This window comes from Coprinopsis cinerea, assembly GCF_000182895.1.
Source record: "Coprinopsis cinerea okayama7#130 chromosome 3 map unlocalized cont3.3, whole genome shotgun sequence".
Lineage (NCBI taxonomy): Eukaryota > Fungi > Basidiomycota > Agaricomycetes > Agaricales > Psathyrellaceae > Coprinopsis > Coprinopsis cinerea.
In genome coordinates this window covers 1,168,363-1,181,969 of record NW_003307542.1, presented here as the reverse complement: position 1 = coordinate 1,181,969, position 13,607 = coordinate 1,168,363, and the positions used below count along the sequence as shown (strand labels likewise).

The window sequence follows — 13,607 nt, the reverse complement described above, 5'->3', positions numbered from 1 at the left end:
TCCGGGAGGCTTTTCTCAATTCAATGGATCATAGATGCGATTCGCCGTATCTTTGCTTTCGCCGACCTCAAAACCGGGGTCGCTGGTAAGGATATAGGAACAACCCCTCCTCGCTCAACGTTCATGTGCTGCTCTCGCAGGGCTGTGTAAATATTTTTTGATACTCCGGCGTGAAAGGGAGATCAATCGGGGGTGATCCCAGGTATGGGCGTCGGTTTAATTGGGCGCTCGTATCAACCCTCAATCAAGTTCACATCACTACATACGTCTTCTCTTTCAATCCAGATAGATCGCCCGTCATAGTAACCAGAGAACTCGATTTTCCGAGGAAAGGTTGACGAACGAAACTCATTGCTATTCTCCTCACGACAGCTCTCAACCCTTATAACTATTGGTCAGATCCAACGAAATGGCCGCTCGACCACAACACTCGGCCTCATCACTGGCCAGATATGCAACCGCTCGTGCCCCGGATGTCGACGTTTTCAATGGTAGCCAATCGAGGGACTACTGCAACTCGTTCTGGGGGCCAGGAGATGACGGTCCCAACATCCTTTTCACGAGGATGCGGGGTGCTTGCAAAACCACGGACGAACTGGTGAACTTTTGGAACGAGAGGTGAGTCCGCGAAGGCGTTCAGGGCTCGTAGGATGACTCATTGGACCATCGTATCCCAGGTCCCTCATCGAGGAAGAATACGCTCTGAAGCTGGCGAAGCTAGCCAAGGTGCCCATTGGCCAAGAGGAGATCGGGTGCGTAAGCCATTGCTGTAGAGGTGCCCACGACTGCATTGACTGACAACGATCGTTGTCCAGTGAATTGCGCACCAGCTTGGATACCCTGAGGTTGGAGACGGAGAAGCAGGCGGAAACTCATCTGGAGCTTGCTCGCCAGATTCGCGACGAGCTAGAGACCCCGACGGCGCAGTTCCACGCCAAACAAGTTAGCCATCGGCGGAACCAACAGAGCAATGTGGAAAAGAAATTCAAGGTTAAGCAAACACAGGAAGCGTATGTCCTGAAGGCGAAGGAAAAATACGATGCAGACTGTGTCAGGATCAACTCGTATACTCAACAGGCAAGCTACATGACGGGGAAGGACTTGGATAGGATCAACATGAAGTTACAACGGGCACGGCAAACGGTACAGGCAAACGAGAAGGATCTTGCTGCATTTACCAAGACTCTGTTGGATCTCCTGCCGGAATGGGAGGCTGAATGGAAAAACTTCTGCGACTCTTGCCAGGATCTGGAGGAGGAGCGACTAGATTTCATGAAGGACGTTCTCTGGGCATACGCAAACGATATCTCCACCGTCTGTGTCGCTGACGACGCGGTGAGTTCCTACCTTATTGGCTGGTGCATTCTTGCTAATGACATGGCTTCAGTCGTGCGAGCGCATACGCACCGCGTTGGACCAATTGGATCCGCTAACCGATGTCGAGAATTTCGTGAATGAGTATGGTACAGGTAACACTATCCAACAGCCCACAGAGTTCACTCCCCACTCTGGCGGCTCCCAGAACCCGCCGTCACTTGCACCGACTCCCAAGGTCCGCCCTGCAAACTTCGTTCGCATCTCGACACGGCCGCCGGTCACCTATCAGGTAGACGATGGAGCTCAACTTCCACCCGATGCTGTTCCACCAGGCGCGATTCCCAATGGTGTCAACGCTACCGCAGCCCCACCGCCGACAACGGCTCCACCAGCGCGCTCGGCTACTCCCCCTCAGCGCGCACCGGCAACTACCAATGCGCACGCACCCACGACGAATGGGCATCATTCAGGTCCATCTCATACATCCCCACCTCTTACTAGTCCTCCGTCTGTGCCTCCTCCTGCTGTTCCGTCTGCTTCATCTAACGCGGCGCCTAAAAATAACCGGGTGTCGCAACCTCTTCCTGTTTTGCCTTCTGGTGCTGCTTTCCGATCCCAAAGTCCTCCACCGCCTTTGCCTACGCGTGAACCAACCAACGACAATTCTAACCGAATTCTATTCTATGGTATGTGATATCATTCGCCAATCTTCTGGACCTTCTGTTCTGATCATAACAACAACAGTGAAAGCGCTCTACGATTATACCGCGACGATCGATGAAGAGTTCGACTTCCAAGCCGGAGATGTCATTGCAGTCACGGCTACGCCAGACGACGGCTGGTGGAGTGGCGAGCTCTTGGATGAGAACAGAAGAGTTGAAGGACGACACGTTTTCCCGAGCAACTTTGTGTGCTTGTTCTGATCGTTTCGTTGAACGCTTCGCCATCTTTTCCGATGACGGTGCATGTCTTCGGGCACGGGTATGTAGGGTCCAGTGGGTACACTTTTTCTGATTTTATCCGATACAAGTTTGTTTTCTTTTGCGCTCGTTTCGGTTGCCTTGGGCGTTCCAGACGCAGTATATATGTATGTTGTATCTCCCCTGTGCTGTATCTACTCCATGCTCTTGATAGCCTCACCCTGAAACCTGCCAGAACCTGAATTCAGTTGCTAACGGTGCTCCGAAAGTTGGCGATTCTGCGAGAAACATCACAAATGATGTTTCCGTTCTGGTGGCTATCAAACCGGGTTCGAAGCTCTATATCGACGGGAGCTGTAGAACCTGCAGAAATGTATAAAGTGATTCTGAATCAGGGTGAAACAAGCACGAAGGCCATGTACAGCTGACAATTAGGGTCTGCATCGGGCTTCTTCAGCGACAAAGGTAGAAGTTACTACGAGCTTGTATGGTGTAATTGTATGGCGCAGGAGTTAAGGCCGACCGTGGGCGTTATTACGTTTCGGATTGTTAACGCTCTTTGACTGTACCTTAAGTACAACTTGAACTTTCTCGCTAGCCGTGACATGGGACTGAAAGCGGCGGCGACGGGGGCACTTTAGCGAGTCCACCAAGCTCTTAAATTCGGACCACCATCTGCACCAGTAGATGCAGTCTGAGCAACGACTCTTCCTCTGTTCTGCTTATCTGCTCACTTTTCGCTGCCTCGAGGCACTGGGTTCCACCTGATTCCGCGGAAACTCCATCAAGCGACGTCTGCCCATGACCACGACACAAACACGCCGCCGGAGACGCTCAGCATTGGCAGCAGAGCCTCATGTTCTCCCAAGGCGTGCCTCAACCCGGTTTCACCCCATCTCCAACATATTTGGGATCGTCGAGAACGAGCCAATAGGGTTGGATGAGACGTCCTATGGTTCCCACCGTAATCTCTTCTCTCTGTCCGTTACTCCGATTGAACGTCGACCAGAGACGTATTCAATCGAGGGTGGTTGGACTGAGGGTTTGGATGGACGCCTGGTTTACGTTGAACACGGAAGAATAGAAGAAATTGACGACCTGGACGAAGATTATGACAATGACAAGGAGAATAACGAAGACATGACAACACCACGAGCTCTGCCAAGTCTATCAAGTCCGACCAATAGCGCCGGGAGGAGAAACACTTTTGGAATACCCATCACTGACCCTTTACCTCCTTCAACTACACCACCACCATGTCCACGCCCAAATAGACTACCGCCACAGCTCTTTTCCTCTCCAAGCGTCATGGCACCGCACGCGGGCACAACCACGTTCCCTTCAAAGACTCAATCGGCTATCCAAGGCTCCATGCCGTCGGTCCTTGATACGGGGTCAGAGATAGCCCTGCTACAGGAAAATCTGAACCTGCTTTCAACCGTTTACAGAGACCTCCAGAATCTGTGCACAGTAAGACGACCCATGGCCTCCTTAACGACGTGGTGATGGCCTAATTTAATTGTTTAACAGTGGTTCTACGCCCAAACGCCAGTTGAAACATTCTCCGAACACATCGACACCTGTGGCTTGATCGAAGAAGACGTACAGTCTATCCAGGATTCTTTGAACAGGCGTCGCAAACTCGGGGAGGAGGAGTGGAACGTTCGATCTGCCGGATGGCATGAGAAGTATTCTCAGCGCCTCTACTCCCTCAGACGGTGGGGTTTACCGTTGTTCCGTTTGTGGGGCCAAAAACTGATGCTTGGAGGTCGCAGAACGCTCGTCCGCCTCCTGGCTGTACGACCCACGGTTGAACGACGAAAGCTAAAGCCTAGCCACATCACACTCGTTTTAGAAAAACTACAACACCACCACCTAAAACTCTCGGATCTATCTAAAAAGTTTGCTGTACGTGTCTCCTATGCGTTCTTTGTTTCTCGCCAATGACGGTCTGGTTAGGCATCTCTTGAGAGACTACGTCTCCGACACATTCATTACCTGCTAACACAAGCACACGAGGCGGCACGTCAGAAAACTGAGGCGCGTCGAGAAGACCAGGCGACTTTTGAGCGCCATTGGTACGAAGACAAGGCTATTCGCGCGGATTTGAGAAGAGAATTCTTCCAGGCATATCGGACTACTAGACAGCCTTCGGCTCAATGACTCTCGAGTATACCCACACCGCATCTTGGATTATTCTTTGACGACGACCTCGTAATGACGGCCCTACCCCTCGCATTTACTAGCTTTGCTATCTGTATCATTATTGTATCTCGTCCACGCTGACGTTCATCCCCTGTAGTTACACAAGGACACTTATTGCTAAGTATTATAGTCTTTCGCTGTACATCGTTGCTTTCATTTGCTCTGTATATAACTTTGTTTTTCCTCCATCTGTTACATTGTCACCAAAAGGCAGGGCAAGGAGTCTTGGCAGAGCGCGTCGCGTCCGCGGTGGCGTGATCTTACATAACGTCATGTGACCTCTGGAGTTGATTTATCTATTATTTAAATTTGGCATTTGCTAAGGCTTAGCAGGCTGTGCCGAGAGCGAGTCGCGGTCAATCAAGGACTTCACAAGTTACCAAGTTCCAGTTCACGACCACCTCTCCGCGTCTTTACAATGTCCACAGCACACAGACCGACATGGGATCCCGCCCAAGCCAAAGACCAAAAGGCGGGCTCGAGACAGTTCTCTGTCCGAGATATGGCTGCCCATACCAAGTTGAAATTCCGGTACGAAACTCCCATTCAGTCCCATTGAACCTAACCAACTTCATTCACGAATAGACAAGTAGGCCAAACCTCTGTTGACGAACTCAAGAAACGGGATCTTCGAGCGGAACTGTTAGCTGCTGAACGTGAAGCTATGAACAAGAAACGAAAAGCAGAGGGAAAGCCGCCTCTGCCTGAAATTGATACACCGTCCTCGTCCACGTCGGGTTCTGCTGCTGCCATTGCGGATGATGAGTCGAATAAGAGGAGGAAGTTGTTGCAGGAGGCTTTGGAGTTGGATAAGGATGATGACGACAGTGACGAAGAGGAGAAGAAGGCGAAGGAAGGAAAGGATGGGTCGGAGGACGAGAGGTGAGTCTGGTTTCAACACGGTGGTCGGCTGTTCTAATGAAACTGTCGTAGTAGTGAAGAAGAGGATGACGATGATGACGACGATGATGAAGATGAGACAGACGAACTCTTGAGAGAACTAGAGAAGATCAAGCGAGAACGGGCGGAGGAGAAGGCAAGGCAGGAAAGAGAGCAGTCTGAATCAAGTGCAGCACAAAAGGAAGCAGACATTGCAACGCGAAATCCATTATTGAACTTGGCTGCAGCATTGGGCCAGACACCTACGGGAATCAACACTACAGTTCCAGGCACATTCCAGGTCAAGAGGCGGTGGGATGACGGTACGTGTATCCGTTTCCTTCGCCAGCGCTTTTCTATGACGTTAGCAATGCACGTTGCTCATTCATCTCATTTGTGCATATAGACTTGATTTTCAAGAACCAGGCTATGAACAACAAGGAGCCGAGTGGCGAGTTCGTGAACGATTTGTTAAGGACAGAGTTCCACAAGTATGTTCCCTCGCTCAACTTTTGACATATTCCCTGACCGCCTTGTTTCCAGGAAATTCATGTCCAAATTCATAAAGGTATGTTTTGCACAACCTACGACCAATACCATCTCTAACAATTCTTCCCGTCCAGTAATCTCAACGTCTCTCCATATACACATACCCTGCTCGACACTATCTATCCAATACGATGTATCCATTCTCGGGTATCCACACTGTAACTCGCTCGAACACGTTTGGGAGACTCTATTCTACCTTCAACTCTGATCCCAGGTCCAGCCAGGAGCGGCCCATTCAGGCATCTCAGTTTCGAACGACCCCAAACTCGTGGTGTACTTGCGCGCATGCAAGAAAATATACAACTTCTCCGGTTTCGGGTCTGGATGTAGGGGTAGATAGCACTCGGGGCAATAAAGGTTGTCGGATTCGCCTATTACGGCGGGGATTGTTGCGGTTGTGTTTGCAGAACCGTCAGGAGATGCGTCGGCTTGCTTGACTTTCTCAACAATTTCGGCTTCGGTGTATTGAGGTGGATTCGGAGGGGCTGTAGTTTCTGCGTTTTCTGTTGTGGTGGGCGTGGTCGGTTCGGAAGGCGGCGAGTCGTTGGCTCCATTGGTCGGCGCGTTTACAGGCTTCTTGGAAGACAATGTTGCTTTCCCGCCTTTCTTCCGTTTGTTAGGGAGTGGAGGAGGGCTGACTACGAGGTGATGTGGGTTGAGGGCACCTTTCACTCGGAATACTACGTCGCGCCATCGACTCCAATCTTCATCTTCGTCCTTCAATCCGCGTTAATGACTCGTGCTTCCACCGTGAGGAAAACTTGCTTACTTTCATGTTCCTCAACCGGGTGATAACACCAACGGCTTCCGCTGACAAAGGCACAGGGGAACCCATTCCAATGTCATCTCCCGTTTCGCGTGGAAGCAGTTTAGGTCTGGGTGCTGCAGAGTCGCCGTTGGCGGGACTCGCATCTTTACTGAGAGACTCGGGACTTCCGACGCACTCTGTCAGCGCTTGGAGATGCGGAGGGGGAGCAGGAGCGCTTCGTTCGTTGCTGGGTGTGGTGTCTATGCCCCCTTTTCCGCATTTCTTGCCCTGGAAAGGTGTGAATGGAAGTTGAGGGAGATGAGGAGAAAAGGGGCGCACCCATATCCGCTCTTCAGAGTATATAGGGTCGTTGGCGATGGGATGCCCGAGGTATTGAAGGTGTACGCGAAGTTGATGTGCTAGTGAGTTGTTAGTCTTCGCTATGAATGACGGAGGTGAGCACTAACATCGACCAGTGTGGGGTTCGCCTGGAGAAGTAACGAATGAGATCAGGGTTGGGAAAGATGAGCGAGTAGAAGCGGCGCACATTTCACCACGCTGCTGTTGGTGTTTTCGTCGTAGCGGATGAGGGTGAAGACAGTCTTTGCAGGCTGGATATAATCGCGTGAGTTATTGGACGAATACTACGACGCCGGTGGAAGGGTACCTTTCCGTCGGGATGGACAATATTCAAACCCATTTGCCTATCAACTGTGAGGAGGGGCTGCTCGCACACTACAGAGCCTTCAGGGAACTTTCCCTTTACCCTCGCGACGTATTCCTTCTTGACTGTCCCAGCTGTAAACTCTTCAGTGAGCGTACGTGCGCGTTCCGGGGACAAGGGCATGATCATTAGTCCAGAGGTTAGACGGTCCAACCTGTTTGCAGCTGTGGAGGGCATTAAATTCGGCAAGTCCTGAGCCGAGATAAAGGTGACTCACGATAACATTTCTTTATCCCAAAGTCATGAACGAGGATTTCAATCAACGTGTTTTTGTAGTATCTTCCGGAAGCATGGACAGGCTGTGATTGGATTTAATGAGATGGCGAAGGGGCGGTGATAGGGTTAACGAACGAACGATGCTGCCTGGTTTATCCACCACTATGAATTCACGTTCATCGTCTCTGTGGAGGATGCGGACTGGAGTGTCGGTTACTGGTGGTTCGTGGCGATGGACGACGTTTCTAACAGCGAGGGTTAGTCAGGTGTGGGAGAAGGAAATGGAAAGGCGACGCACTCGATTCGGTCTCCATCTTTCAATATCGTAGTAGGTGAAGCCACCTGGCCGTTCACAGTCGTCACACCCGATTCCAGAGCATATCTCTACTAGGCCATCAATCACACTTGCACCGTTACTCGACGCAATGAATGGACGCACATAATACTCCATCGACCGATCCCTAAACTCTGTTGAAACGACTTCCAAAAGCTCCCTCCCAATCCACCTCATCTTGGTCATCGTGGTATACGGATACCAATACGGTGCGATCTTCTTGAGCCCTGGAGGCGCGGGTACGCTCCGGGGTTTTGTAAAGTCGAAATCGTTGGACATGAGTGTGGTGCGGATGAGGTTGTAGATGTTGTGGCGGAATTGCTCGAGGGGCGAGACGGGAATGAGGCGGTAGTGGGTTTTGGTTGACCTGTTTAGTTGGCTTAGAAGGGTGATCTGAGGGGAAGGGGGCATTTAAAAAGAGGACCTTGGGTCCGTCTGGGGTGCGTCGGGTGTCGCCAGAGTGGTAGCTGTTGATTTCCAAGGTTAGTCTAGAGCTCTGAAATAGTATTTGGTAGAAATCACCTGGTATATCGAGCAAACCCGGTTTCTAAACGGACAGCACTTGGAAGAAAACTTGAAAGCAGTAGCGCTGGACGATCGCCTGCCAAAACGAGACCAACGGAGTTAACGGACCGCGCTGCCGATAACAGTGAGTCCAAACAGAGTCCACGGCTCTTCCTCATTCTCTTTCCTTCAAACAACCCTCACGAAAATATCCACAAATGACATCCCCCTCTCCAGGACCAAGCAGCGCACCAGGGACAGCCACATACAAACATGCACTAACTCCCGTCGAAAAGCAGCGTTCGCAACTCGAACGACTGCTCAAGGATCCTGCAAAACCAGCGTATATCCCACCGCCTCCCAAGGAGAAGACGATCAGGCCGGCGAGGGAGATGATGAAGAACGTGCAGGGCTCTAGTGCTGGTGCTGGAAGTGGAGAGTTTCATGTCTACAAAGCTGCCAGACGGAGAGAGTATGAGCGGTTGAAGTTGTTGGAGGAAGAAGCTCAGAAGGTGCGTTTGTCCCTTCCTTGTTACAAGTCCCGTGTGCTAACTAGATACGACAGGAAGCTATCGCGGCCGAATTTGAGCGCAAACGGAAGGAAGCGGAAGAGGCTGCAAATGCAAAGACCGCGAAGAACCGTGCAAAGAGGCAGAAGAAGAAGGAGAGGGCCAAGGGTGCTGCTAACAAGGAGAAGGAAGCGTCTGGAAGCGGTGACGAGGCCAAAGCCGTTGACGATGGTTCGTCTGCGCCTTTGAAGAAACGACGATTGGTGAATGGGAAGGAGTTGGTGTTCAAGAGGCCTGGAGAGGAAAGCGGTAGTGAAGATGAGGGAGAAGAGGTTGGCCCTCAAGCTCCACCACAACCGCAGGTGCAAGAACCTGAGCCAGCGCCGATACCTATTGTCGAAACGCCACGAATTACGATTATTGAAGACGATTGAAACTTATATCCTTGTATTACCTATGCTAGCTCAGTTTAATTGTGTCACTTGGGGCTTTCAGATCCGAATATCAATGCAAACATGTTTTGCAAAAAATCTATACACAAGTGTCCTAAGAAGACTTGTCTGTCACGCTAAATACTGTCAAGAGAGCAAAACAACCATAGAGAAGGCCGACGGGGTAAGCTACGAGTAACCGCTGTTCCGACATTTGAAGGACGGCGACAAAGATACCTGATGCGGCATATGTGCACCAGAGGATTGAAAGAATAGTGAGAAGGTATCCGAAAGTTCCGCTAAAGTATCGCGTTAGTGCGTGGGGCATGGATGGCATATTTGGAAACTCACTCTAGGGCGATCATGACGCTGATGAGGCCCACGCCGACCATGGGCAAGAGGCAGTATCCGAGGACTGAAGCGACGCGGTATGCATCGATACCTCGAGCAGACATTAGGTTGAGAAGTAGGTACATCGAAACGGACCCAAACAGTCCGACACCATAGATATATCCAAAGTTGGGCTTTCCAGACTAAACATACCAATTGGTTAGTCTCGTGAAGTTCATGCATGAGAACACATACGCACGAAGAGCAAAGAAATACCAAAACAGAAGAAAAAGATGATAGGGCCAGCAAGGTCTGCGTCGTCCATAATTCGGTTGTCAATTGTTTGGAGTGGGTTAAGGACAGTTAATGATTTGGCGCGTATATGAGAAAAGTTGATTCCAAGTTCTACCGTCAAAATATGAGATATTTGGCATTCATAGTAGAAAGGACAAGACGTACCTTGAAGTAACGGCGGCTCCCCCTCGAATCCGCCGGTTCCAAATGCCGTCCACCATCCCCCACCGGACTGAATGTTTCCACCAAACCCAGGTGACTGAGAAATACTCCCCTGAGTCGCTTCGTCAAGACTGGGCCTCGACCCAGGATATGCATAAGAGTTAGGATCCAACCCGCCAGAGTAGAACTGCAAAGGTTCCTGCGCAGGCGCCTGATAGTATGCTGGCTGGGCCTGAGACGACGATGCGCCGTATGGATTGTTCTCTTGCCACATCGTTTCTTGTCGTCGTCGTCTCAGTCAGGCTTTGTCCTTTTATTCTGTGATCGTGAGCTTTGGGGTGTGGTCGTCGTCGAAATGTGGTGTTGACGACACGCGAATCTGTGGTTGCGGGCGATGTGATGGTCACCGAACACGTCAAGACCGGGAGATGATTTGGGACGTCACGTGCGCAATATTTGAGTCCGACGCGGCACCGCTTTTGGGTTTTGGTTTTGGGCAACTTGATCTTTTCGTCCGTGCAACCATGGTGAGTCCTCCAGAGTCAACACTTTGGGCAATTCGAGAGACTGATGTACTTTTTTCTGCTCTTTAGCCTCAGGTAAATGGATTCGGTCACTGAAGGGGATAGCCTCGAAGCTAATGCCAATGTTATTAGAACGAATATATCGAGGAGCACATTAAGCGGCATGGAAGACGGCTAGATTACTTTGAGCGAAAGTGCGTCCTATATTTCCTCCCCATTTCATCACAAACTCACCTGAGTAAACTACAGGCGTAAACGCGAAGCTCGAGCCGTCCACAAACAATCCGCCGTAGCCCAAAAGCTCTTCGGTATCAAGGCTAAGATCCTGCACGCCAAACGCCATGCCGAAAAGGTGCAGATGAAAAAGACGCTCAAGGCGCACGACGAACGCAACGTCAAGCAGCCGGATACCGCAGCCGTCAGCCAGGATGCACTTCCTACTTATCTGTTGGACCGTGAAAACCAGAAGGATGCCAAAGCGTTGTCGAGTGCGATCAAGCAGAAGAGGAAGGATAAGGCTGCGAAGTATTCGGTGCCGTTGCCTAAAGTGAGGGGTATTGCGGAGGATGAGATGTTCAAAGTGATGAGGACGGGCAAGAGTAAGAGCAAGTCGTGGAAGAGGATGGTCACGAAGGCTACGTTCGTTGGGGAAGGGTTTACGAGGAAACCTCCGAAGATGGAGAGGTTTGTTCGGCCTATGGCATTGAGGTATAAGAAGGCCAACGTTACGCATCGTATGTATTCTTGATTTCTCAAATTGGGATTTGCCACTGACTCGTGTTGACTTGTGTAGCTGACCTAAAAGCAACGTTCCAGTTGCAAATCTTGGGTGTCAAGAAAAACCCTCAGTCGCCTATGTACACGCAGTTGGGTGTGCTCACCAAGGGTACCGTTATCGAGGTCAACGTTTCCGAACTCGGTATGGTCACCACTGGAGGAAAGGTCGTCTTTGGGAAGTACGCTCAGATCACGAACAACCCAGAGAACGACGGTTGTATCAACGCTGTACTTTGTACGTTGTTTCTTTTATCTCGTTTGAATTTTCACTCATTTCTCTTCCAGTGGTCTAATTGTGGCAAACCCTTTGTAGTTTCTTCTTATGATCCTTCACGACACTTTTTGCATGTAGCTTTAGCCCCATATACACCCTGTAATTTGTTCATCTTGCACCACACGCTATTTCGTTGCAATGGATTTTGTTGCGTCAGCATGATGCTGGACATCCCAAAAACTAATTGATTCTGGATTCGGATGCAAGAAGCCCGGATCACTTCTTCTCTTTAGCTATGACCACCGAAACTCAGGCGAGTCCAGAGATCATCGAAGTTGACATCGATGCAGAGGACTCTGCTACAATCTTTGGCGAACATCTCGTCAACAGCATCCTCGAACATGAACCTCTGGATACTATAAAACAAATTCTAGAGTCGGGTGCTCCAGTCTGGTACTCCAGCCAAGCCGAGGGGACTTCTGCTCTCCATGCCGCTGCCTACACTCGAAACCCTGAACTCGCTCGTATCCTGATTGAAAAAGGCGCGATTTGGAACGCTGGTATGTCTGGAATCTCTGTTATCTCTCATGGTGCACGATTTTGACAGACTTGGATAGTCGATCATCTGGGAATCACAGCGGGAGAAATTGCCCTCTCGCAAAACGATACAGAAACCTATACCATCATCCGCGATGCTGGAATTCGCGCAGGTGCACAACCTCCAGCTCTATATATCCCCGATACCCGAGTTCACATAGACCCATCCTAGAACTCCTCCTCAACCTTCTTTCTTCAAAAGCCCTGAAAGCGGGCAAAACCACCGACGCCAACCAACTCGAAGCAGATAACTTGCTCTTGCGTGAGGAAGATTTGACGGCGGCAGGCTCGACGGAGACGTTCTTGTCTTCCAAGTTGACGTATTCGGTGGACAAGTATGGGCAGAAGGTGTGTACTGTGCAGGCTGGGGATGATGAGGTCGGTGTTATGATGGGCTGGGAGAAGGGGATTATGGAGGAGACTGTGAAGAAGTTGTGTGATGGGCACCCGAATTCCAAGGAATTAAGGGTATTGAATGTGGGATTTGGATTGGGGATTGTGAGTCCATTCGTATCTCGGTGTGTTGGTACACTGATTGGCCGGCCCTTTAGATCGACGAGCTCTTTCAATCGCTACCTACACGTCCAGAGCACCACGTTATCATCGAGCCTCACCCTGACGTGCTGAAGCATATGAAAGAGACAGGGTGGTATGAAAAACCAGGTGTCAAGATCCTGGAGGGCAAATGGCAGGACTATATCGAAAGCGAGGAGTTGCTGGCTTTTGGAGGGTTCGACGTCGTTTACACGGATACCTTCTCGGAGGACTACGCCACTCTTAGACTGTTCTTTGAACACCTCCCTAATATCCTCGCGGGACCTGAATCGAGGTTTAGTTTCTTCCACGGGTTGGGAGCGACGAGTAAGTGCATTATCCATATAATTACTGGTGGCCTTCTGATGTGGTGCTCCCTAGATGCTTTGTTCTACGACGTGTATACACATATATCGGAGATGCATTTGTTGGAGGTGGGGTTGAAGGTAGAGTGGTCGGATGTGGATGTGGTAGGCGACGAGGAGGAAGATCGGTGGGGTGAGAGTCGCGAATATTTCAAGGTACCTTTGTACCGATTGCCCGTTGCTTCTATGGCGCCTGTATCATAAGTGAACCGATGTAGTTGTAGACAAGGCTATTGGGGGTTATCTTATCTAGAAGAACCTTACAATAGATCAGACCGTGAACGCGAGTTGATGCCAGTATTGGCTTTGACACCGACCACCACAACCACAACGGACTTCCAATTCTCCACGGCCCAAAACCACCAGAACGACCGCCATGACGATCAACAGTCTCTACATCTTCGACAGGCGTGTAAAGGTCGATCTCTACACCATCCATCACGCGTGCTAACAACCTCTCCCGTCCACAACCTT

At 50.5% G+C, this 13,607-nt stretch overlaps 8 protein-coding genes across 8 annotated transcripts; 6 read left to right on the top strand and 2 right to left on the bottom strand.

The window, feature by feature from the left end:
• Positions 1 to 409: 409 nt before the first annotated feature.
• Positions 410 to 2,240, top strand: CC1G_04571 (SH3 domain-containing protein; the record flags this gene model as incomplete). Its single annotated transcript, XM_001830086.1, has 5 exons — positions 410 to 618; positions 678 to 752; positions 816 to 1,335; positions 1,388 to 2,003; positions 2,062 to 2,240. 5 exons carry the CDS (start codon positions 410 to 412, stop codon positions 2,238 to 2,240), a joined length of 1,599 nt encoding a protein of 532 aa, XP_001830138.1.
• Positions 2,241 to 3,545: 1,305 nt separating this feature from the next.
• Positions 3,546 to 4,400, top strand: CC1G_14141 (hypothetical protein; the record flags this gene model as incomplete). Its single annotated transcript, XM_002911562.1, has 3 exons — positions 3,546 to 3,707; positions 3,768 to 4,145; positions 4,197 to 4,400. 3 exons carry the CDS (start codon positions 3,546 to 3,548, stop codon positions 4,398 to 4,400), a joined length of 744 nt encoding a protein of 247 aa, XP_002911608.1.
• A 460-nt stretch (positions 4,401 to 4,860) lies between these two features.
• On the top strand, positions 4,861 to 5,837 carry CC1G_04570 (hypothetical protein; the record flags this gene model as incomplete). Its single annotated transcript, XM_001830085.2, has 4 exons — positions 4,861 to 4,973; positions 5,028 to 5,324; positions 5,379 to 5,644; positions 5,728 to 5,837. 4 exons carry the CDS (start codon positions 4,861 to 4,863, stop codon positions 5,835 to 5,837), a joined length of 786 nt encoding a protein of 261 aa, XP_001830137.2.
• A 231-nt stretch (positions 5,838 to 6,068) lies between these two features.
• On the bottom strand, positions 6,069 to 8,303 carry CC1G_04569 (tRNA-pseudouridine synthase; the record flags this gene model as incomplete). The annotated part of the gene is made up of 10 exons (XM_001830084.1): positions 6,069 to 6,587; positions 6,640 to 6,906; positions 6,958 to 7,037; positions 7,086 to 7,106; positions 7,166 to 7,229; positions 7,286 to 7,506; positions 7,560 to 7,641; positions 7,698 to 7,803; positions 7,857 to 7,942; positions 7,998 to 8,303. 10 exons carry the CDS (start codon positions 8,301 to 8,303, stop codon positions 6,069 to 6,071), a joined length of 1,752 nt encoding a protein of 583 aa, XP_001830136.1.
• A 311-nt stretch (positions 8,304 to 8,614) lies between these two features.
• CC1G_04568 (hypothetical protein) lies at positions 8,615 to 9,339 on the top strand (the record flags this gene model as incomplete). Its single annotated transcript, XM_001830083.1, has 2 exons — positions 8,615 to 8,908; positions 8,962 to 9,339. The coding sequence occupies 2 exons, from the start codon at positions 8,615 to 8,617 to the stop codon at positions 9,337 to 9,339; spliced, it is 672 nt and encodes a 223-aa protein (XP_001830135.1).
• Positions 9,340 to 9,451: 112 nt separating this feature from the next.
• On the bottom strand, positions 9,452 to 10,506 carry CC1G_04567 (Yip1 domain family protein; the record flags this gene model as incomplete). Its single annotated transcript, XM_001830082.2, has 4 exons — positions 10,126 to 10,506; positions 9,926 to 10,071; positions 9,688 to 9,869; positions 9,452 to 9,635 (listed from the first exon to the last, which is right to left on the bottom strand). The coding sequence occupies exons 1-4, from the start codon at positions 10,394 to 10,396 to the stop codon at positions 9,452 to 9,454; spliced, it is 783 nt and encodes a 260-aa protein (XP_001830134.1). The 5' UTR covers positions 10,397 to 10,506.
• A 44-nt stretch (positions 10,507 to 10,550) lies between these two features.
• Positions 10,551 to 11,869, top strand: CC1G_14140 (ribosome biogenesis protein NSA2; the record flags this gene model as incomplete). The annotated part of the gene is made up of 6 exons (XM_002911561.1): positions 10,551 to 10,649; positions 10,716 to 10,721; positions 10,779 to 10,840; positions 10,896 to 11,380; positions 11,440 to 11,658; positions 11,709 to 11,869. 6 exons carry the CDS (start codon positions 10,551 to 10,553, stop codon positions 11,714 to 11,716), a joined length of 879 nt encoding a protein of 292 aa, XP_002911607.1. The 3' UTR covers positions 11,717 to 11,869.
• A 63-nt stretch (positions 11,870 to 11,932) lies between these two features.
• CC1G_14139 (hypothetical protein) lies at positions 11,933 to 13,337 on the top strand (the record flags this gene model as incomplete). Its single annotated transcript, XM_002911560.1, has 5 exons — positions 11,933 to 12,197; positions 12,255 to 12,347; positions 12,407 to 12,732; positions 12,786 to 13,095; positions 13,150 to 13,337. The coding sequence occupies 5 exons, from the start codon at positions 11,933 to 11,935 to the stop codon at positions 13,335 to 13,337; spliced, it is 1,182 nt and encodes a 393-aa protein (XP_002911606.1).
• Positions 13,338 to 13,607: the final 270 nt, after the last annotated feature.